This window comes from Gavialis gangeticus, unplaced genomic scaffold (assembly GCF_001723915.1).
Source record: "Gavialis gangeticus isolate Ggan-Ray unplaced genomic scaffold, GavGan_comp1, whole genome shotgun sequence".
NCBI classification, from domain to species: domain Eukaryota; kingdom Metazoa; phylum Chordata; order Crocodylia; family Gavialidae; genus Gavialis; species Gavialis gangeticus.
The window spans coordinates 42,849,053-42,873,023 of NW_017729030.1; the positions used below are offsets into that span (position 1 = coordinate 42,849,053).

The window sequence follows — 23,971 nt, forward strand, 5'->3', positions numbered from 1 at the left end:
AAGAGAGGAAAAGCAAATGACCTGCAACAACACTAAAAACCTGATCATTGTTCCACTCAATACTTGCAATTGGGTTATATTAACTTTGTCAAGGGCCTTCTATATGATGCTGGATAGAATGCTAGGCGTCTCTGCACCTCCTTCCCTCAGCCTTAAGGGGTCACACATATTAGGGCTGTGCAAAGCTTTGGTAACCAATTTAATTTGGAGGAGATTCGGCCCGATTTGGTGGCCAAATCACCAAATCCGAATCGAATCAGGAGACCAATTAAAAGGTCTGAATCAAGTCAGAAGCCTTTGAATTGATTTGAAAAGATTCAGCGCTGATTCGGAGATTTGGCCACAGACTAAACATGCAGCAGTCCTCACCATGCTGGACACAGCTGCCTTCAGCTGGTAAGTCTATTATGGTGGGCAGAGGGGGGAATGAAGGGGCGTGGGGGGGGGCAGTTCAATGCCCCCACAGCAAGAGAGGGATTGGGGCTGGGGCAAGTTGCCCAGCTGGGGTGGCAGGGCATGGGACTTTGGGAGGGAAGCTCCCACCAGTGGTGATGCGTAGGGGCTGAACGCCGATACCCACCCTTCAAGCGCTGGCCAATCACTGCACTCGCTGCAGCTGCTTCCAGGAACGGCTGCAGCGATTGGCCGGTGCTTGCTCCCAGAAACAACTGCAGCGAGTGCAATGATTAGCCGCAGCAGGATCAGGACCCCGGACTGCAGGATCACCTGTGAGGGACTCCCCTACCGGACTACACGATTGCCCATGGGGACTGGTTGCAGGGGAGGGCACTAGTCACCCATGGCTCCCAACACTGCACGCTGCCACGTGCTGCCGGTCTGGGAGGGAGTGGGAATGGGAGTGGGTATGTCCCCGGATCTACGCAGGGTGGGCTGGGCTGGGCTGCACTCCCAGAGGCTACACTCCACGGGGTAGGCGGAGCCAGGGCTGCGCTCTGGGTGGCTAGCCCCAACTAAGCGCAATGGAGCGGAGGCTATGGGGGGGCTGCATTCACCCTAAAATTCCCCATAGCCCCTGCTGCTGGCCCCTCCCTGATCCGGGTGCACACACCTACTGCCTGTCACTGCTTGCCTAGCCAGGGTGATGCTGCAGCTTGTCCAGGAGGCGCGGAGAGGCTGGGCAAGTGCCAGGAGGGCATAGCCCCTACTCCCAGCACCTTCTGCCACCCGTCCAGAGCGCAGCCCGGCCCAGCCCACAGATCTGGGGGCACACACCTGCTCTGATGCTCTCCTGGACCAGCGGCATGGGGTGGCACATAGTGGTGGGAGCCCCCCTACCCAAGTCCTGTGCCCCCACACCCTGGCTGGGGAGCTTATCCCAGCACCAATCTCTCCCTCGCTGTGGGGGTGTTGATCTGCTCCCCACCACACCCCTTCCCTGCCCCCTTCTTCCACCACAACAGACTTACCAGCTGGAGGCAGCCATGTCCAGCATGGTAAGGACTGCCGCCTGTTTAGTCTATGACCAAATCTCCAAATCGGTACCAAATCTTTGAATCCTAATCTGCTGAATCAAATCAGGACAGTGATTTGAATCAGTGGATCGAATCACTATCCCTTCAAATCAGCCAAATCTGAATCCAAAGCAAATACTTGCTGTTTCGCACAGACCTAGTACATATGACAAATCTAGACACAGAGGGTGCGTCCAGACAAGCACACATGTGCAATTTGCGGGGCTTCAAAGCTGTTTGAGGTGCTGTAAACTGCATGCAATGGACATGCAATTGTTTGCTGCACTGCAAATTTGCAGTGCAACTCTAAAATTTTATGTCAGGAGATCCTCATATAAAAAAAACCCTCACCAAAAAAAAAAAAAAGCAGCAGCATTGCACACATTCCAGGAGTGTGTGCTGGAGCAACTGGAGGCTGGGTCCTCCAGGGAGATGCCCTGGCTGCCGGCCAGAGCATCTCCTCTGCTTTAGGGATTTATCTCCTCTAGCATGCTGGGAGTCAGGAGGAGTGGGAAAATGTCAGTTTCCCTGAAGCAGGTCATTTTACCCTGCAGCATCCCCCACATGCAGGGGCGTGCATAGCGGCAAAAAGCAGCAGCACAAATTTTTGCCACTGCTATTTGTGCCACAGCAAATGCATGCTGCTGTATGTGGAGACGCACCCAGAAGGACAGATGCGACACACATTTTAAAATTGTCTTCATATTAATGCTAGGAGCCTAGGTAATAAATAAGGAGAGACAAGTGCTCAGTTAAGAGAGGAAATGTGATATGGTCAGTATTATTGAAATTTGGTGACACAGGTCATATGACTGGAATATTAAGTCCAATGCCCACAACTTGTTCTGTAAGGATACAATAAAAAAAGGAAGTGGAGAAGAGTAGCATTTTATATCAAAGACACTGCTAGTTGTTACAGTTATGCACAATTCAGAATAACTGGACCTGTGAATCTATGACTTTGACCAGGGATTAAAGTTCTAACTAAAGACAGGAACTGTTTGGTAGCTGTTACAGGCCACCAAATCTCATTACCTAACAGGATAAACTGTTTGCTGTGCATGGTGCGTAGCAAGAAAAACTGCACTTTCATGCATGACTTAAACCTAGGAGACACTTGGATGGATATCTCATGTGTCCAGCAGCTAGACTTTCTTAGGATTTCTAAAAACAATAGATGACAGTTTCTTAATACAGAGTGGATAATGATAACTAGGGATCCTGGAAAAAATCTCCAGTTTTTGATTGAAAAAAAGTAACCCAAAATCCACATTCTTCTGTAATTAAAATGAAACACCACTTATATATAGATGTATATATAACATCTATATAAGTGGTGTTTCATTTTAATCATGGGCAAATGTGGATTTTGGGTTACTTTTTTAAAACCTAAAATTGGGTATTCTTTTTTATCAGAGAAAGCCAAGATCCCTGATAACTAAGATATTATCTGAACCACTAATGTTAATTATTAACAAATCTATGAAAACTGGGGAAATTACAAAGGCAATGTAATTCCAATATTTAGAAACGGTAAAAGGGAACTATAAGACTAGCTAACAAGATGTCGATCCTGGGCAAAATAATGGAACAATTAGTTTATAATTTTCCATGAAGAATTAGAGGAAAAAACGTAAGATATCAGTTAATGTGATTTTTTTTTTTTATCAGCTAACATAAAAGTAGGTCTTGTCACACAAATCTGTTGTCTTTTTTTTCTGACAAGATTATAGATCTGGTTTATTCAGGCAACCCTTCTGATATAATATACTTTGGATTTCGCTTTGGTATTTGACTTAGTACCACATAACATCTTGATTAAAAAAAACCTTATATAGAATTGCTATACCAGATTATTAAAACCTGGCTCACTGACAGCCCTCAAAACATGGCTAATGGGAAACATCAATGACTATGGCTGTTTATAGTGCAGTTCTACCTGCTATCTTCTATTGGTCCTTTGATCTACCTGAGCATATCAAATCTTTGCTAATAAACTTGCAGATGACAAAAATATTGGCAGAATATTAAACACTGAAGATAGGTGTTTTTATCAAGCTATCTGAATAACTTTGTTAAATGTTCAAAATCCAACAATATGCATTTTCATTGTCCTTTCTGGCTTTGAAGCCTGATTCTTGAGGACTGAATTTTAGGTGATTTTTTACTTCAGCAGTCCTCAGTGCAACTCCTCCTTGAAGGCCAGTGGCTAGAGCTAAACATAGTATAGCAGAGATGTAGCTAGGCAGCTCTGTGCCAGGGCAATCATGCAAATACCCAGGGCAGCGCTGACTGCTATGGTGCTGATGGCAGTGGCATGATTAGCTGCTGCTGCAGTCACGGCTACTTTTGTGCCACCACACAAAAGCAGTACCTGGGGCGGCTGTCCCGGTTGCCCCCACTTAGTTATACTACTGTGGCATAGACAAAACCTCACGACATATCCAGCAAATGCCTCTCAAAATTTCAAACTTACGAAGTTGCTATTGCAGCTGGTGTTTTCTCAAAGCACTACATACGCATGCCAGCTCTGCCTTTGCCATAGTCTGAAGCACCAAAGCAAGTTCAGGGATCTTCTCTATTTGTAGATCCCTCAGTGAACCTACCAATATTTAAATGAACGATCAAACCAAAAAACAACCATAAAAAGAAAGTAAAGATACCTTTCAGAATGCTAGGGAGAAAGCATTTTTCCCACTTAAAACACCAAGCTGATTGCATCTTTAAAGTATTATATGGCTATGAAGCCCCATTTCTCAATCGTACACAAAATTAAGACCAATAAAATTAACTACATATTTTCAGAGTTGAAACACAAATATAAAGAAGTGAATTTTAAGGGATTCTTCCTATATCTTATTTTTTATCCTTTCCCACCTACCTCCAACTTCAAACAAGGCAACTAATTTTTTCAATAGAAACTAAAATAGCTTATCTTTATAACCTCATGGGGGTAAAGAGTCACAGCTTGATTTTATTTTTTTACACCTACAGAGAATTCTGTTTTGTTTGGCCGTCTCATATTCACTAACTTCTCACAGCTCTCGCCTTTCCAGTTTTTATTTTCTTCGTACTTTTAACTGAATAAAAGAAATTATTTAGAGAAATGTTACTGCTGTTATGCATACAGAAATAATGTTTGTCGTGCTAGTTTCTCTCACTAGACCACCAATTTAGCAGTCTGCCAACTGTCCAATTACTTATGTTTATGTTGAGCTAAATAGGTTCTTCATCTAGCTGCACACCTTTCTTTTTGAACATAATTAATACGGTTCATCAAAGCCCAGGAAATGAGCCCAAAGCACCAGCCGTTAACAGGGTCATTTGCTAGTAACCTCTTACACAGACTGTTTATATGGTCCCAAGTTTGCTGACAAAATGTCATCTCTGTAATACACAGGAAATGATGAAAATGCTAAGTGCATATAGATGTTGATGTGTGTGTATTTCATGCACGCAGATAAACTTATTTACACCCAAACTCTCAGGCCAAAACACAAGTGAAATTCAAGATTTTGGTACATAGATAAATATAAGATGTTCCTTAAATAGTTTCTTAATTAATCTCTAGTCATTGGATACTAATATATGCACATTACTGGTCATATGACCCAGCAACTAAAGCACTTTCTCTTGTTTACAGTACGTTTTAGGTAGTTGGGTCTTTTAATAAGCCTGATATCACTTAAAAAACACATTTATAAATTTAAATATGCATGTCAGAGTGAGAGAAGCCATAATGGCAGAGTAACAATGATGAACCTGTGGAAGGATGCTCATACATATTTGCATTTGAAGTTTCTTCCAAAAAGAAAGTAAGAATTTTTCTAAAACTCTACCTACAATATGCAATGCATCCAATCCGAGAGATTTTTGCAACTGATTCTCTCTGTATCCTGCAGTACTTGGAATAGCAAGGACTGCATTGGTATAGATTAGGTTATTAAAATCAACAGATCTTTCCTATCATTGTAAGAATCAATCTATTGCTGCCTGAGCAGGCCACGGCATAACAACAGCTTTTAAGGTGTCCACAGAAAAATACATTTAAGATGAGCAGCAAGGAAAAGAATTGGGACATACATTGTAGCTACATATCTGTTTTATCACCTTCCTCAGCTAACTGATCCTTTCCTGCACAGGAAGCTAAATTGGTCTGCTGGGACTGGATGGACCTTCCCGTATGGAAGCAATAGGTCCCTATTTCTGGCTGAGTCATTGAAAAGTGAACTGAATGTCTGCTAACCCCTCCCCCCACCACACACACACCTAGGTTTACCCCACATGACTTCTTTATAAGGTATGAAAATGGTTTCAATTTTTTACTTGTTTTAACAGCTTCTTCTGTTGCTTTTTTAAGCCTTGGTAACATCAGGAATAGAAAGCCTGAAGTTACCTCTTCTTGCTGGTGAATTACAGCAGGATACTGATATCCCATCAAGCTTAAAGCACAGCCAAGTATTTCTCAGCCTTTGAGTGAAGGGGAGAGGTATTATTACAGAGACTACTATTCTCCTAATGGCTGGTGAAGTATTTGAATTAAACAGGTGTAAAATACCCAATAAAAAAAACCAGTGGTGCTCAACCTTTTTGAATATGGGGCTTGGATGAGCAGTGGTCCCTCTGCAGGCTAGATCTGACTGGTGGACCCAGTCCAGTGCCCCCGGCATGTGTGACAGGGCTCCATCCAGTCACACAGAGGGGGGTCAAGGGGCAGCCCGTCCCCGATCCAGCCATTTGGGGAAAGAGCTTGGCCCAGATCCAACCTGGCTTGGTGGTGGGGGGAGGGGGCAATGACCTGGCCCCAATTTAGCCCATGGGGAAAGGAGGTGTAGCCTGGCCCTATGGGAGGAAGGGGCACAGCCCGGCACCTACCTGGCCAGAGAGAAGGAGACCCCAAGGAGAGACAAGGGGGCATGGCCCAACCCAAACCAGCTGTGCACGTGGAAGGGGCATGGCCCAGACCCACAGGAAGAAAGGGGCACAGCTTGGCCCCATCCCTGCTGTGCAGAGGGAAGGGAGTGCCGCCTGGTCCTGATCTGGTCATGTAGCAGGAGGGTCATGGCTGTGGGGCTTGGGATTTTGGCCATGGCAGAGCAGGGGGGCAGTATTAACAGCCACTGCTGTCCTGACACCAAATTTTGCAGCCCATAGGGAGCTTTGTGGGCTGGAGGTTGAGTACCTCTGAAATAAACCACAGAGCAGTGGCTCTCAACCTTTTTAGACTCAAGGAAACCCTCATTACACTTAGGGTACCCTCAGAAAGTGCCAGCTCTTCGTTTTTACTAATTTTTCACAACAGAAAAGTAACAGAACAATTCTTTTGTTGCAAAGAAATCAGGAAGACCACAGCAGGTCAGAATGTTTTTAACACTATGGATTCCTGTTGGAAACCTCGGGTTTAGTCTTGTCAATAATGTTTGTACACTTAACAGTGTTAATGTTGCGTGACACCCCATGGCACTCCTGACAAGATCTCAAGGCACCCTGGGGTGCTGCAGCACCCTGGCTGAGAATCACTGCCACAGAACATTACATTGGTTAAACACCCTTTCTCTTGTCAGCTGGGACAGGGGATGCCGTAGTTCAGGTTAGAGTGGCTGATTGTGATATCAATGCCTTACTGTTTTTCAGGACAAGACTTCACCAAAAGCAGAGGGACTAGGCCTATTATTTATAATGCAAGAGACATTCATTATTGAGAACAGAAAGGCACATTTTTGAGCTGTCTCCAGCCATTGTGAACCAAACCCCAGAAGGCACTGGTTCACTGCTTTTTCCTCTGCACCTCCTCACCTTAACAATTATGTGACCCACTCTAAGGTGGAAAGGACAAGTTTCTCTTGGGAGTAAATTCCCAAACTCACCACATCCAGGAAATATGGAACACTGCCGTATCTCCACGTGCATTAGTGAAGTGAGTCACCATTATCTGAAGCCACACTCAAAAGGAAGAGTTTATTGTAGGCAGTGTGGAAATAGCTAATGTGGTAAAAAGCTCTTTGAACTAAAACGAACAATAGACAATTCTATTAGTGGGTCATTACATCATAATTCCTGACACACTTTAGGGGTAGGATTTCCATGAGAGGTATCACCTTCATTGTAAGCCTGGCTCAGTTACAAAAGAAATGATTGTTTTGTTTGGTCCTTTTTAAAATGAACAAAATAACACTTGAAATGTGCATACGTGACCTCCTTCATCACACTGGTGATCAGTTATTCATGCAGGTAGTTTTACTGAATATGAGTGAGGGGCTCAAGGTCTGGTACAAAATGCTACTACTATAACTGTTACTTACATTAAGAGAGATCCATCTGCTTCTGTCCCACAGACCTAGCACCAACAGCCCCACATAGTGAGCTTGGAGTTTAAGAGTGAGAAGTAACGCAAAATTGTTTCTTGTGAAGACCTAAATCAGACGGCAAGTCACTAGAGAAGACTGCAGGCATTTTGAAAATGAAAGTACAGTTACAAGAAGTACATCACTGAGGTCTGCTTGGATGTTTTATCAGAAATAATCTCATTTTGGACCTGATTCTAAGAGGTCCCAAATGCCTTTCACTGCTACATTTACTTGCAGAAGTGGGAGCTGTGGTTGCTCATGGGCAGTCAGAAGGAGCAGCCAGAAGGCCCTTGTTGTTGATAATTCATGCCACTGAACCACGCACCGCTGACGATTCTGTTCACAGTTGCCCAGATTCCTCCTCCTCTTCTCCAATGCTATGGAAAAAGTGACTCTGCTAACGCCTTCTGTTACAATGCAACAACTTTGTGTAAGTTAAACAGCTCAGTGCTACAGGTTGGAAAGTTACAGAAGGCAGGAGACGAGCTCTCAAAAGAGAAAAGATCTCAAAATCAATCCTCTCCAAAGCCCTCTGATTGGCCCTAGTCACTGGAAACACTGAAAGAATATCACCACAGGACAGATGCATATCCAGGAATGCAGGACCAGGAAGGACCACCTATGCTATCAAGTCCAATCCTTTCCTACTGCAGACATCCATAGCATATAACCCCTTTCATAAATGGACCAAGCTCCTATGCGACAATGAAAACAAGAAACTGCTGAACTGAACTCATCCCCTCAGAAAAAGTCAGTTGCTGAAACTTTTTCTTGGACTAAAGTTGCTCACAAAGTGTACATTCAACATGTTCTTGTATTTACACTTACCTGACTAAGGGAGGGAAGTGTTGCATATGCCATTGGTTGAGTCATCATTCCTTTTTGCTTCATGATAAGCATGCGCTTCTGTTCCTCACTCAGGTGTGCCATCTGAGCTTGCATCTGTGGCTGCTGGGACTGTGGCTGTATGTATGGCATCATGGGGTTCTTGTTGGGGGTGGCCATGGGTGGGGTCATTCTCTGACTCAACTCAGCATTGAAGTGAGTCAGAGGTTTAGTGTTGCCATAAGTAAGCATATTGGGCTGTTTGCTTAGGGAGTTTGTACCCAAGTTATTTGGCTGCTGACTAATCATATTTATGTGATTTTGAGGGAGGTAGTTATTCATTGTGGTCTTCTGTGGATTGTTTGCCATAGGAGGCACTATTGGGTTTTGGTTGTTAAAGGCTTGGGGATACATCATTGGACTATTTGGTTTGTCTGCACTGAAGGGCCCTCCGTACGGACTAGATGGAGGCCCAACTGGTGACCAGCTTGATGCTTGATTTGGATGTTGCTGCTGTTGCTGCTTTTGCTGCATGAGTTTAGCTCTTTGTTGCTGCTGTGCTGCCATTTGTTTCAGCTGTTCAGCTGGAGATAAGTCAGTGCTGGGTATAGTCACAGGCCCAGGCCCTGAACCCGCCACTGTTACAGCTGCTGGATTCATAAGGTAACCATTTCCAGATCGTGACTGAGACTGGCCTGGAGTATGGGCTTGGCTGGGAGTTTGGGGTGACTGAACAACACAATTTGCTGGTGAGCTGGCAGGGACTGGAGCTGCAGGAGCACTGGAAACAGAAGGTATACTAGAAGCTGTGGAGACATTTGAAAATGGAGGACCTGAAGAAGAAGGCCTCACCTGGGGAGATCCCAGAGGTACATGAGCAAATGGAGAATGAGACGGATCGCTCTTAATGCTTGCACTCTCTTGAATCTCAGTGGCAGGTCTGGGAAATTCTGGTTCCTTCTTCTCTTCAAAGTCTTCATTGAACAAATCTTGTATATCATCCTCTGGAACAGTGTTGGCTAGCTCATCTATTAGCTCCTGCCACTCTTGATCATTCAGATTAATGTCTGAGAAGAGTTTATTTTGATTTGAAAGGGAGGTTTCAGAAGTGTCTATGCATGTGGGGTCATCCAAAGGTTCTTGTTTTAGCTCCTTATTTTGCAGGATGTTAAAACTTTCCTCAATCTCACTGCAACCATTAACTGGCAGCTTTATCTCTGGAAGTCCGCCATTTTTACCTAAGTCTTCCAGCCCAGTAGGATGTGTCCCACTGTTCTGCAGGGGTAAAGAAGGCTTCATGTCAAGCTGGTGAAGAGGAGAAACAGAAGGTATAGGCAAGTTATTGGGCAAGCTGTTGATTGCATCAATTCCTGGTACATCCTTCCGTATCCTCTTGCTGGTTGGGGAGAAGCTACCATCACAGACACCATTTTGCTGTTCTCCATTGAGGGGCGAGCGTGCACCTTCCAACTTCCTCTTTACTGTCTCTTGTAGCTTGAATGAAAAAGAAAGAAAAAAGAAAATCCAAATAAGCCACTTGCACAAATTTCTTTCAAACAAAGCATGCTGCAGATTTTGTGACAATAATTTTCCCCCCTGCATACCACATTTTAGAAATTCTCAGAGTAAAGATTCCTTAGCTTCCTTCATATGCCTTGAAGTCAGACTGCTCAGAAAAGAGGACCTGTAACGAGGGAGCTCAACCTGAGTATGAGGTCTAGGATCATGTCCATTGGGGGACCACTGTATAGTGTGCTACTTGAAGGACACTGCTACAAATGTTCAGCTGCTATATCAGACTTATAAAGATCTGAGCCAAGATTTTCAAATGTGACCAGGGATTTGGGGGGGCTTCCATTTTTGGGTTCCCAACACTGCTGAGATACCCTGAAGGAGCTTCATTTGCAATAGTGCTGAGTCTGTGTCTTCTGAAAATCTAGCCTCTTCAAGAGGTTTGAAGCTGGACACCCAAAAACAGAGATGCTAAAATGCACAAGTAATTTTTGAGTCTATGTTTTGAGAGAAATATATATAGTATGAATGCTGGTATTCAAAATATATGTGCTGTTTTCTGTCCTTTTACCCCTCTGTCCTTACGTATTAGGGCTGTACAAGAAATAGGGAAACTCTCTTAAGTGGGGAAAAACATATTTTTTCTAACAAATAGAAAGATGTTCATCACTTTATATGATGTTGAACTGATTCATTGATCAAAAAGGAGCAGAATTATAGGAAAATGTTTCAACACTGGTGCTAACAAAAGTAGTAAGCCACGAATACTGTAAAAATAACAACAACATTCACTTAGCAGGATACAAAAGCAACCACATTAGCTTCCATGAATTCTATCAAAAATAAGCCAGGTACATTTAGGTTGAAACACTTATATTCCACCTATTCAGCTATCTACAGTTCTGTCCCATTACACAAAATATTAAGTCCACTGCTTATGCACCAGGCTAACAAAAGCAGCCCTTCCTTGGCTCACGCAAAACAATAGTGCAGGGAGACAGGAAGTGGAGAGGTCACAACTCCAGTATGCCTGTTCTGGACATGTTTGCATCCTTGATATAGAACAATAGAGGACACAATACTGAAGATTTTATCATTTGTAAGTGTTTTACATCTATGAAGATCATGGACATTCAGCTCCCAGCCCTCCCCCTGAAGTAGAATTTTTCAAATTACGTTTTTTCTTCTTTCCCACAATTTCTAATTCAGTCTGCAGCCATGGATTCCTATCTCAGAGTCTTTGGGAGGAGTCCCTGTTCTGCTTTGAATGGAAGCTCAGTCCTTTCAGCATATCAAAGAATTCTTCCTGGGGACCGTTCTCCACTTTTTTTTTTTCTTTGTCTATCCTGACTTCTCAGAGCAGAATTGCCTCATTCATTCCTGTTCACATCCCTCTGGTTGTTTGGAATGAGAAACTGGAAGTTCCCCTCTCATGGCCTCTCCCCCCCTTCCCACCCCACCATGCAAGACAAAAATCCTGCTGGTTCACTTTCTTTCTCGCAAGTCCTGCCTGCATTTTTCACTATCATTTTATGTGCGTGAAGTGGAATTCCCAGTACAAGACCTACGCATGCCTGAGGTCTCAATTTGGCTTTCAAAATAGTGCATAAGTTGGGTATTTGCTGTGCACACGTGTTCTACTAGTTCTCTACCCATATGATCAGAGACTTGTGTGACAAGCCATATGAGGAAAGACTGAGGGACCTGGGACTCATCAGCCTGAAAAAGAGAAGGCTGAGAGAGGACCTGGTTGCAGCTTACCGCTACATCAGGGGTGTACATCAAGGGCTCAGTGAATAACTGTTCACCAGGGCGCCCTTGGGGAAAACCAGGAGTAATGGCCACAAACTCCTAGAAGATTATTTCAGGCTCAACCATAGGCGATGTGTGTGTGTGTGGGGGGGGCACATGCCCCCCATGAGACTGGCCACTGCCGAAGCTTCCGCCAGCTTCTGCAGGTGGTCGCCGCTCTCCACCTGCCCCCCCTTGTCACCGACATCACTGAGGGCATCTGCAGGCAGTCCCCGCTTGCCACTTGCTGTCCCCTCCTCTGCTGCCAGCATCTGTGGGTGGTTCCCACTCGCCACTGCCGACACCACTGCCAGTATCTGTGGGCAGTGACCACTCGCCACCCCACACCGCTGACACCACCGCTGGCGTCTGCGGGCAGTCCTGGCTCGCCCCTCGCCACTGACTACAAATGGTGACCCCCCAGTCTCGGGAGGAACTAGTTGTTCATGGACTCAGCATTAGGAAAAACTTCTTCACAGTCAGGGTGTCCAGACTGTGGAATAAGCTCTCTCCAGAAGTGGTGCAATTGCCTACCCTGGAAATCTTCAAGAGGAGATTGGATAGTCACTATGCTGGGGTCACCTGACTCCCAGTTGTCTTTCCTGCTTGGTGCAGGGGAGCTGGACCCGATGATCTTCCAGGGTCCCTTCTAGCCTTACAATCTATGAATCCATACAGGTGATTTTATAAACATGGAAAGGAAATCTAAGTCCTTAAGCAGAGCATCAGCTTCTTCTCCCCAGCCCCAGGTCCTGACCACTTAAATTTGAGGGAGCAGGAATGATTTTTAGATGGGCAAAGTAGAAAAGTGATTAAACACATTGCTAAGAAACATAAATGAGGTCCTGCTGGCATGTATGCCTGGGAGTTTGCTACCTGTTACCACTGCCCAAAGCCACCACACAACCACAGAGTAGAATTCCTTTTTCTCTTTGTCTTGTGTCTCAGCCACAGGGAAACACAAACTGCTCTGCCACTGCTTCTGTGTAACTGATGTTTTAACTGTGTGGACTATCATCCAGCAGCAGTATTTCTCTCCACATGACATGATCAGGGAGCCCTAGAGAGGAAAGATCAGTATACACTGCAACATTCTCACCCTATTTACGATTTCTGAAATTGAGCGAATCATTTAACACAGTACAACAAGCAGTTTACACAGTCACTCCCTGGGATCTGTCAGCACTCCTGACATTCCTAATGGGAAAAACAGATGAACATTCTTCGAAGAAAACAATATCAAACATCAAGTGAAACCGCAAGGAGAACCTCGTCAGGGTGAATTTTGCAGCACGGACTGGAGAAGGGTCAATTGCTCTAGCCTTTCTTTTGTTGCACGGGACTGGGCAACTCCCAACAAGCCTGCCCTTGCCATATAGATGATGAGTTCTCAGATTCCCTTATTCCCTAATTCTAGACCCACCACCCCTTTACCTTGACTTCACACCCATCAGACTGACTGCAGCTCACATCCTGTTTGGAGTGGTCAGCGAGCATTGTCCTCCAAGACTAGGGACAAACAAAATATCAGATCCCACCAGGGGTGACCACCAGGATCTGGGGGAACATTTGTTCACCAGAGCACCCCAAGGGATGATGAGGTTGAATGGTCATAAACTACCACGAGACCGTTTCAGGCTGGACATAAGGAAGGATTTCTTTACTGTCCAAGCCCCCAAGGTCTGGAACAGCCTGTCATCGGAGGTGGTTCAAGCACCTACATTGAACACCTTCAAGAGCAAACTGGATGCTTATCTTGCTGGGATCCTATGACCCCAGCTGACTTCCTGCCCTTTGGGCAGGGGGCTGGACTCAATGATCTTCCGAGGTCCCTTCCAGCCCTAATGTCTATGAAATCTATGAAATCTATGAAGGAAGATTTATAAGATGGTTTCCATCTCCTTCTTTCCCTTCCTCTAAAGACCAAAACCATGTGGCATCAGAGCTTGAACCATGTCACTTAGCATGTGACTAGGCATTGCCACCAAGCCACTGAATGTATTGTACTGATCTTTATACACCCACAGTTCAGCCTACAGAAACCAAACAAAGGATAATATGGATGTGGTCGTGCTACCTCTTTTCCAGTACAAAAACAATCAACTTCCAAGTTTTCCTTCTTCAGAACTTGAAAAGAAAGGTCACAATCTGTTTTGGCTTCAAGACCTAGTCTGCAGTGAAACAGTTGATACAACAGCTTAAAATAACATGCTTCAATACCACTAGAGTCTCTAATCACTATCAGGCCATTTACACGATATATATATAGTATTCCAGTTTCCGTGTTACCTTCCTTTCAGCTACTGATAATTCCTTAAACAAGAGCTATTCTCCTTCATCATGAAAAAATAAAATAACCAACCCACAAACAATTGAATGATCCAAACTTGTGCCAAAAAAGCCAACAATAGACAATGCTGGTCCAGTAAGCATTTCAAAAAGTTGTGTTCAACAGTGCGCTTAAGGGATGAGGCTAGAACATAACTTCTACATTTGAAAATACACTTGTATTTTTTAAAAACATGCAGAGGGACAACTGTGTACCTACCCAGTTCCCTACTGCACTTCTTTCTGTTGCACAGATGGACCTTTTGTTTCCACAGAATAACTCTATAATACTGAGTAGTCATAAGCAATGCCATACCTGCATTGGAAATGAGAGTATTATACATAGGTAATTTTCTTCTGTGAAATTTATTGGAATTAGTTAGTTAAGGCTGCTTAAAGGAAGTTATCTCTTGACACAGGAAGCAGTAATGTACTTCAATATTTTCAAAATTTAAGGGTATTTTGTGTGTGGTCTTTCAAAATTAGTTTGTTAGAAATGGGATAATTTCCAGTTTCACTCTATCATTTAAGATGTGCACTTATCCCACTGATGCATTATCCAATCATATTTATAAAACTAATGAAAATGAGAAAAAATAATCAATAATACTTCAAACTCATCCCAGTCAATAGCAATGCTTAAAGATGCTTAAAGTTCAAAAACTTGGATGTCTCCCTATATCAACATGGATTTCAGTAGGTGCAAAAATAGGCCGTGTGTGTAAATATGTATAATTTTTGTTTGTAAAAAATATTTTTATTGTAACAGAAAGCCGCTTTAAGGAGGAAATAATTTCCCTGGCCACGTTTGGTGTATCATGGGTTGCTACTTATGAAATAAATGGAGATTGTTCTAGTTTATGTCTGAGTGAGTTTGACTTTCCTGAGGAAGTACTAGGATTTGGGGTTTACAGGCACTGCAAAAGCAAGGGACTGGGAAATCGAGAGTTTTGGAAGTTCCTTTGTTTGCACTCTGAGAGGACCTTAACAACAGCTACACTAGAACGCAATGCAGAGGGAGAGATGAAACAATTGTGCTACACACAAATTTTGGGAAGTAGCAAAGTGGAAGGTTAAGACTGCTTCAACTTCAGCATTTTAGAAGGATGGGTAGGAGAGAAAAATCTCTCCTCTTTCAAGCATAAAACAGAAAGATACTCATAAGACCATTTCAGTTCAAATGTTCCTTTACACTTCCTGACTCTGAGTAGTTTAGAATTGCTGGAAAGTCTTGCAATGGCCATGCACCAGCAAAGAGCATAGTGCATCCAGATACCACAGTGCTTTTGAATAAAATCCCCTTCCCCCTCTGAAGACAAAGCCTGAAATAAGATATTCTATTATAAAAAGCCTTCCATCTCCCTCAAAGAAACAATACATTGCTTGTCCATGTGATCTGCAGTTGGCATAAAGCAGTTACTTGCAAGCAGCTCTGACGCTTCTAAGAAAAAAAAATTCTTGATACATAAAATAATGCCCCCCCCCCCCAGCATGCTGATATTAGTCTTATTCACAGACCTCGCTTGGCTGTGGGGACTATTTCACAGCAGGTTCCTCTTCCGAAGCAGAAGGTATGGTGAAGTGGAACTAGGTATTATTTATGTACCTTTCAAAGAACTTTGTTGTAGAACTGGAAAAGGTCAAACTTTAGTGAGTTGTTTTTTAAAATGACTCTAAAGGGTGCACACGTGTGCTTGCACAAACGCACACAAGTCCTCTAAATCTAACCTGTCTTGCAATTTTCAACAGGGCTGCCACGGACACACCACACTGTATCCCATACATAAACAAGAGAGCACTTGAGGCTGTCGGCAGAGCTTTCATCTGCTGGGAGAAGCTGCTTCGCTTCATCCCACCAGCAGCAATTCATTTTTCAAAAGAAATTAGACCAAGGTGCTGTTGTTATAGCAACAGTCAGAGCCACTTATACAGCCCCATCCCCCCAATCTCATTCTGACTTCACTGGGCAGCTATTTCAATTATGTATAGGGAGTGACCAGGACTGCTGCTGCTTAGTCCTTTTATTGCTCTTTCAATAAAAAAAAGCACAGAGACTAAATTCTCTTTCTGTTTCCTATCTGGCTGTAAAAGTCAAACACAATTCACTGTGTTTAACACAGTTCCCCTTATACTTGATAGTCAGATGATCAGGGAGTCCATAGACAAGGAGGCTCCAGTTCCTGCTACAGATGTTTTCAGCCACCAGCTACATAATGGACATGCTGCCACTGACTTTTTCTCTTGTTAACACGGCTCTAGCCATTTCAATCCATGTTACATGGCATGAATGACAACTATTGGCAACTCCTGTGTACACACTCTGAAGTTCAGTGGAGAATTCTTTTCACACTAGAGTGAGGCTTTGCCCTGTAGCTGTCCTCTGTTCTCCGGGGAAAAACAAACCAAGCAACGAAAACCCCAAAGTTAATATTTCTTGTACAACATGCATCCTTAAATAGAACAGGGCTTAATATTCCCTTTGTAGCACTCTCCTGATTTAATCTGTTAAAACTAAAAACTGGTCTTTTCCATCCCCCATGTCATTTTAGAGAAGATGAGCTGTCATTGATCTACGGCCAAGTACTTTCCAATAGCAATGACTAATTCCTGACCTTTCTTGCAAAAGGACTCCTAGTTTGGTTGGTCTGCCTGCTCTCTTTCCATGTTTTTCTGAGATTGCCTCAACTTTCCTCTTTCCTACCCCTTATTTCTCTAGATTCAGTATATGCTTCCTCCCTCGCTCAGGGCAGAGGTGATTAGGACTTTCCCAAGACGTCACCGACAGCTATACCAACCACAAGCTGTGTTTAATTCCTCGTAGGCTTCATTTCAAGAGTGAGGCTAGGGACAGAAATTACACATAAACTGGTTCAAGTGATCAGAAACTGCTTTAAACCTGTGACATAACAGAAGTTCATTGCACATAAACCAGCTTCAAAATGGCCAAAACTGGTTTAAGATAAACCTGGCTGAATGTAGTATCAGACTTAACTGATTGGGTCAACCTGGTTTATGGAATTTTTGTCCCAGAGCCCTTCCTCATTTAAGTTAAACCAGAGTCCCCCAGCATCCCAGTATGCTCTGCAGCCTTGGGCTGGGCTGTGCTCTCTGCTCCAGAGAGCAGGGTTGGCCCTGCCCCTCTGCTCTCTAGCTGAAGCAGGGGCATGGGCAGATGTGTCCCAGCATGGCCCCATGCCAGGGCCATGCGAAAGTGGGCAAAGTGGGAAGAGAGGGGATTAATTCTTCCCTCCTTCCCCTCCCCCCCAACACCACAGCCAGGGTCTGCCTGTCTGAGGATGAGCAGCAGAGGCAGAGGCAGAAGCCAGGCATGGCAGACCCCAGCTGCAGCCCCTGGGGGCAGAAGGGAAGAATTAACCCCCTCCTTGCCCCCTTTGCTTTAATGGGGCTATGCTGGGATGGCATCTGGCCATGCCCCCATCTCTGCTGCTGGAGCTGGAGAGGGTGGGGAGGGGGGCATCAGCCTCTGTCAGGGTGTCCCAGACAGCACAAGCACAGAGGGGGTTGAGTCTCTCCCTCTCTTCCTTGTCCAACCGGCAGGGACTGCAGCTGTCTTGGCATGGTCCCATTAAAGTTAAGGGGGCAAGGAGAGGGTTAATTCCCCCCCTCTACACCAGGGGATTGCAGCTGGGGTGGAGCAGCTCCCCTTCCACCCTCCTCCACCGCAGGGGGACTCTGTGCAGCCTGGCCCAGCCCAGCCTGGGCATAGGTGTCACTAAGCCACAGCCACTTGGGAGGGCCTCACCCCTGTGACCTGGACTGGCCCTGCTCAGCCCTGGCCAAGGTAGCCACATGGCGGGGCCAGGCTGGGCCACGGGAGCAGGGCCCTCCCCAGTGGCTGTAGCTCAGTGGCAGGGAAGCTAAGCCCTGTTAGTGACAGCAGCCTGGCACACATGGGTGGCACCTGGCTGAGCAGCAGGCTACCCGGGTTGGCTTGGAGGTGCTGCAAGGCTCATATGTCCACAGCAAGCCCCCAAAGTGGGTGGGTGCTGGGCTCTGGGCCCACGAGTGCCTCTGAGCCAGCACTGCCCAGCCAGCTACCTCCCATGCACACTGGGGTAGGCTGCTGTCATTGACAGGGCTCAGGTTCCCTGTCACTGAGCTGCAGCCACTGGGGAGGATCCCACCCCACGACCTGGCCTGGCTCTGCCACGTGGCTCCCTCAGCTTAGTGACAGCCACTCTCCATGCCCAGGCTGAGCCAGACTGGGCAGCACTGAACAGAGCATCCCTCCCCACCTGTAGTGGTGGGGGAGGAGAGGAGGAGGAGGAAGAGTCCCCTCCAGGGCCAGGTAGTGAGGCACCGAGCCCCTCTCCCTGCCCCACTGTGGCAGAGAGGGAGGAGGAGAGGGAAGAGCTGTGTGCAGACTGTTCTCGGCTGTCGGGGAGCTGCTGCAGTGGGCAGGGCCCTTCCCCTCCCCTGCTACGGGGGCCTGGCCATACTCTCATCTGGCCATGCTCCCTCTTCCCCCCACCCTCCAAACCCTGCAGGCCAAAGTAGGGGTTTAAACCCCTCCTCAGTCATACTCAGGCTTGTCAGGGCCTGGCCACACACCACCCTCAGCTCAACTTCCCTGTGGAAGGGAAGGGAGGGCTGCTCTAGCACCCCCGGGCTCCAGGCCGGAACCATTGCAGGCATGTGCCTGCATTTCCAGATGAAAAGTCAATGTCTATCCACTTGCAAATCAGTTCAATCTCCGCAAGTTAGACTAACCTGCAAAGATTGAATCAATTGAGGCTTGGGCTGTTTGAATGTCTGTCCCTAGCCTGGGAGTTCTGAATTCACTTCTAGGGTCACACTCAGATGCCACTGGCAGATTAATAAGATGTCCCAACTGTCCCAATTGTCAGATTAATAAAATATCCCCATTTACTGTAGAATGACACCAAGTGACTTTATTTGATAGGAGAAAATCTCTAGAAAAGGGGTTAACCCTATCAAAGGTAGATTGAGATCTTTTAAGATTATTATGGAGAAATATGTTTTTCTCTTTTGCTTTGTTTAACTATTTGTGTGTATGAGTTCAGCTTTAATTGGGAAATGCTTTCTCGTTCCTTCCACAACCCCTCCAACACACAGGCAGTGACTGCTGTTAAGCAAGCCCAAAGTGACCATTTACTAGTGCTTGCTGGGATACAGGAATACTTCTCAACATGGCGCACAAAAAAAGAAATATCTGTGGCATCTCAGACTCCATGGTGGGCTAACCGTTAGCTGTTAACGGTGATCACCGCAGGTGCAACACTGGAGGAATGTGGAAAGAATGAGCTTGCCTTTCACAAGCTAAGGCTGAATGAACTCTCAACAGACAAGTGGCTGAGCAAAGCAGAAGTGGGTTACATAAGGCCACTTCCACCAAATTAAAATATTTTTCACCCATCTCAGGCTCTCAGAATTTGTCCTTTCTTCACGATTGAAAGAAATGCATTGAAAGGTGACAGATCACCACACAAATCCTTATGTATCAAACTGATCTTGGATTACAGCAGCTTGCTTAAAGAACATGTCACACTCCTCTATTCTGGACCTGTATGCTCAGATCTTATGAGCAAGCAGAGGATTTCATTTGTACATGAAATCTGTGTTGTGAAATACATTTTAAGTAGGTAAGAAATTTGTCAGCTTAGCCAGGCTCTCATAGAAGTCTGCAGCTGTGTAACTAGGGGTGGATGAGAGGGACACCTGGCACCAGTGCCAAGTTAGAAGAGACACCAGAAACCCCCACACCCTGCACAGTCCAGAGCTTCATCCAAAATAGTCCCCAGCTGCTGCTGCTGCTTTAAGAGCAATAGCCGGGGTGGGCAGAGCACAGGGCAACAGGAGAACAGCCAGAGACTATTTAGCAGTTCCTGGCATGGGAAGACTTGTGCACCCCCCCTCCTCTGGAACTGTGCTGTTGCTCTCAGAACCGTGTGCCCTCCCTCTCTTGAATGTGGCCATGTGCACCCCCCTTTAGGAACCGCGTGCCCCCTCTCAATCACGCTCTCTACTCTCCCACCAGTGGTGGAAGAGTGGAGTGCCTAGGGCACCAACTCTGCTTGTTACGCCCCTGAAAGCATATAGGTTCTTAGACTAACTTTACTTTTGGGGGCCAGATGTCACACTTTGGTATCTGAGCCATTCTGCTGACAGCAACATAAGATCCCTACCTTTGTTGCCATTAAAAAAAAAATGGTTCTCAGCAGAACAAACCTGATCTGTCAGCCCTGAAAAGTAAAAAATATTAATAACTCTTGGTGCAATGGCTTCCCCTGAAGTGTTTAATGTGAAATACAGTATGTCCAGTTTCCTAGGTGTTTAGCTGGGCTGCTTTGAGGGGAAGAGTTGGTATTCTAAACTGGGAAGGTTACAGCTGCTTTGAAGCAGAGCAGGGGAGTACACGGGAGGTTGGGACCCAAATCTAGGTTATACATGTGTCCCATCTTCCCCTATTACCAGTTGCCAGGTTAAAACAGTAGGAGCTGGGTCATATAGGGTGGGGGATCAGCTGAGGATGTGAACTACTCTGAGAACAAGTGTGTGGAAGAGCAGGGAGGTACAAACTAGACAATCTTTTGGTCCCCTAACAAGCTGGGTAAGAATTATACTGGTGGGCAAGGTAGCTAGGGAAAGGCAGGAACATGTTAGAGATCTTATGACATAGAGTACAGAGGAAATATGAGGGGAAGAGAGACAAGGTTTCCATGGACATGGGAGAGAAGGAGGAAAAGGAGAGAAGCCTGAATATTAATCTGTCTTGAGCATCTCCTAGGACCTGGCTCTAACTGACCAGCATAGAGACATGTTGGCAGGCCAGTGGGGAGAAGTTTTCACTTCTAGTTCTTACCCTTTTTAACCACACAATTTATATTTCTGCAGTGGCATCTTTTACAATGTATTAACTCATACTTAATTAATGAGACAGACAAACAGGCAGGGATGAGTAAGTACATGCACAGTATACTAGATATATAAAGTTTTGTGGAGAACATGGGAGAAGAGGCACTCACATTTCAAACAGAAATCCATAATTGTGGTCTTTCTGAGTTCTTAGCAACAGAAAAAAGTGCTCTATTCTTTTATTCTAGTAAAAAGAGTGAAAATTAAGAACTGCGATTTTCCAAAGGCTACCTTGAGTTTATCAAGGGGTGCCTCAAGTCTAAAAAGGTTGAGAACGACTGGACTAGACAAATTTATGGATGATATCTATTAATAGCTATTAAACACAACAGTTAGAGATGTTTCCCTTGGCATCAATAACCCAGTGATTGTGGATACCAGGGAGGCAAATGAACAGGGAATAGATCACTCTAGATCAGTGGCCTTTCAAAACGTTTGGACTCAAGGCATCCTTTTATCGACTTAAGGCACCCCTTGGAAAATGCCAGCTCTTAATTTTTAAGTGTTTTTGACTACAAAAAATAATTCCTCTGTTACAAAGAATTAAGAAAGATTACAACACACTAGAATGTTTTTAACATGATGGCTTTCTATTTGAAATCTCTGGGTTTATCATGTGAATCATGGTTGTACGTCTAAGAGTGGTAACATTGTGTTGCAACACATGGCACCCCTGAAAGAATCTCAACGCACCTTCGAAAGAATCTTAAGACACCCAAGGGTGCTTCATCACTCTTGTTGAGAATCACTGCTCTACATAGACCCTATTCAGTAATTTCCCTGTATAGCCTCCACTTTGCCACTGTCAGACACAGAATACTGAGCTAGATGGACGATTTGTCTGAGCCAGCATGGCACTTATGTTCTTACGCTTGTGTTGGGACACCTATTTCTAACCCTTAGTTGTTTTAAAAGTTTGGACTTGTGTAAAAAGATTGTTTTTCCTGATGACACCATGCACGCTAGAAATGGAGCCTATGGACTTGCATAGAGCTAGCTAGCTAGCTAGATAGAAGATCATGCTTTTATTGTTTAGGTGGATTTTTCTTTCCACTTCTCTTTTCTTTGATTTTACTTGATAGCTTCTTTTTTAAAAGCATAATTTTGCCTTTAACTTCTCGTGAAAGAGACCTAAAAGTACTTATCCTAGGGGATAAATCACAGTCGCATAACTTGTCACAGAGGGGAAGCAAGAATGATGGTGCCATATCTCTAGCTGCAATTCCCCAAAACTAAACCTAACATCCGACCAGGGCTAGGTTGTTGCTCTTAGGTTTCAGATAAACATTCCACTGAGATGAATCGTGACAGCTCAAACCATTCTCGGACTTCTTTCTGATTATCTGAAGATAGTTATCTGGGCCAAATGGGAAAAAGAGTTTCTTCAAAACTATGTAGGCTGGAAAATTAATGTTTTACATGAAGGCCTCCTTTCTGCAGGAGCTGGTACAGTGACCAGAAAAGTGTTGGCCTGAGGTACACTTAGCTGCTCCTGATTCCTTCCTGCTTCTGCTTCAGCTGGCTTATTCTCTCTACTGCTATGAATTTTAATTTTAGATTGCACTATTGGTGCACACCGCCCTTTCCATGCACGTACCAAGACTGGTTGCTAGCCTCAAGGTATAACAGCAAAAAGCTGCTGTTGTATGCAGAGGCACAAGGAGCCTCTTCCCAAATCCAACCCATCCACAAGGCAGTATTTAGCTTGCTGCTTTCCTAAGCAGTAGGCAGAGAGTATATTTGGCCCTTGATGCAGATTTCTCCTTGGGAAGCAGACAGTCTAGGGAGGATAGGCTGCTTTTTTCCAGAACACGATAACGCACTGCCCTCCAAAATGCCCCAAGCCATCCTACAATATACTGCACTAGCATGAGGGCTCTTGCACACCTTACCAGGTAGCTAGTAGTGAATTAGGACAGGGTTATACCCAGTGGAGCTGTTTCTCGTCTCGCACACAGTTTAAAAGCAGCGAAGGTTCTCAACTTTTTCCAGTACAAGGCACCCCTTGTTAGACTCAAGGCACCGCTCCGAAGGTGCCAGCTCTTATTTTTTAAATTCTGCCTTTTGACTACAAAAAAATAACGGAGCAGTTTAATGGCAAAGAACTCAGAAAGACAATATGTCAGAAAATTTTTCACACTACAGATTCCTATTTGAAATCTGTGGGTTTATCTTGTGAATCATGTTTGTACACCTAAGAGTGCTAACTAACATTGTGTGGCAATCCCCGGCACCCTTGTAAAGATCTCAAGGCATCCCTTGGTTTCAGCCCTGGCTGAGAATCAATGGTCAGTCCCTTTTTGAACCTGGGTATGCTTCTCTCCCTCTACAAGCTCCTGTGGTAATGAGTCCCACACATCCCCACATGTGATGCTGTAGTTCCACACATCAAGCAAAAATAAATGTGTTTTGCTGCACCCTAAGAGGGTATCAACATTTTTTGAAACCTCCATTTTTATTATGCCACAAATCAGCATGTTTTGATGAAAGAGAACCTAGAACAAGCATCTCACAGATGTGTCTGGAAAGAGAGATGTGCTAGTTAGTATATGCAGCTTAAACTGCACCTCCAGCCCTTACTGAAAAAGAAACTTGATTTTTGGTCACTACTTTTAACAACATTAATTTAAAACAAACAAACAAACAACCACACTACTTCACAGTTAGGGTGGCTAGAAGCTGGAACCAACTTCCTAGGGAAGTGGTGCTGGCTCCTACCCTGGGGATCTTTAAGAAGAGGCTTGATGACTACCTGGCTGGACTCATTTGAGTCCAGTCTTTTCTCCCGCCCAGGCGGGG

General features: G+C 44.9%; 1 protein-coding gene across 1 annotated transcript in view; it reads right to left on the minus strand.

Moving 5' to 3' along the window:
- Positions 1 to 23,971, minus strand: part of MAML3 (mastermind like transcriptional coactivator 3) — a 382,658-nt gene that overhangs the window by 158,602 nt on the left and 200,085 nt on the right. The window contains exon 3 of the mRNA XM_019521832.1: positions 8,648 to 10,138. Within this exon, the coding sequence (XP_019377377.1) occupies positions 8,648 to 10,138 (1,491 nt within the window). The remainder of the gene's footprint in view (positions 1 to 8,647; positions 10,139 to 23,971) is intronic.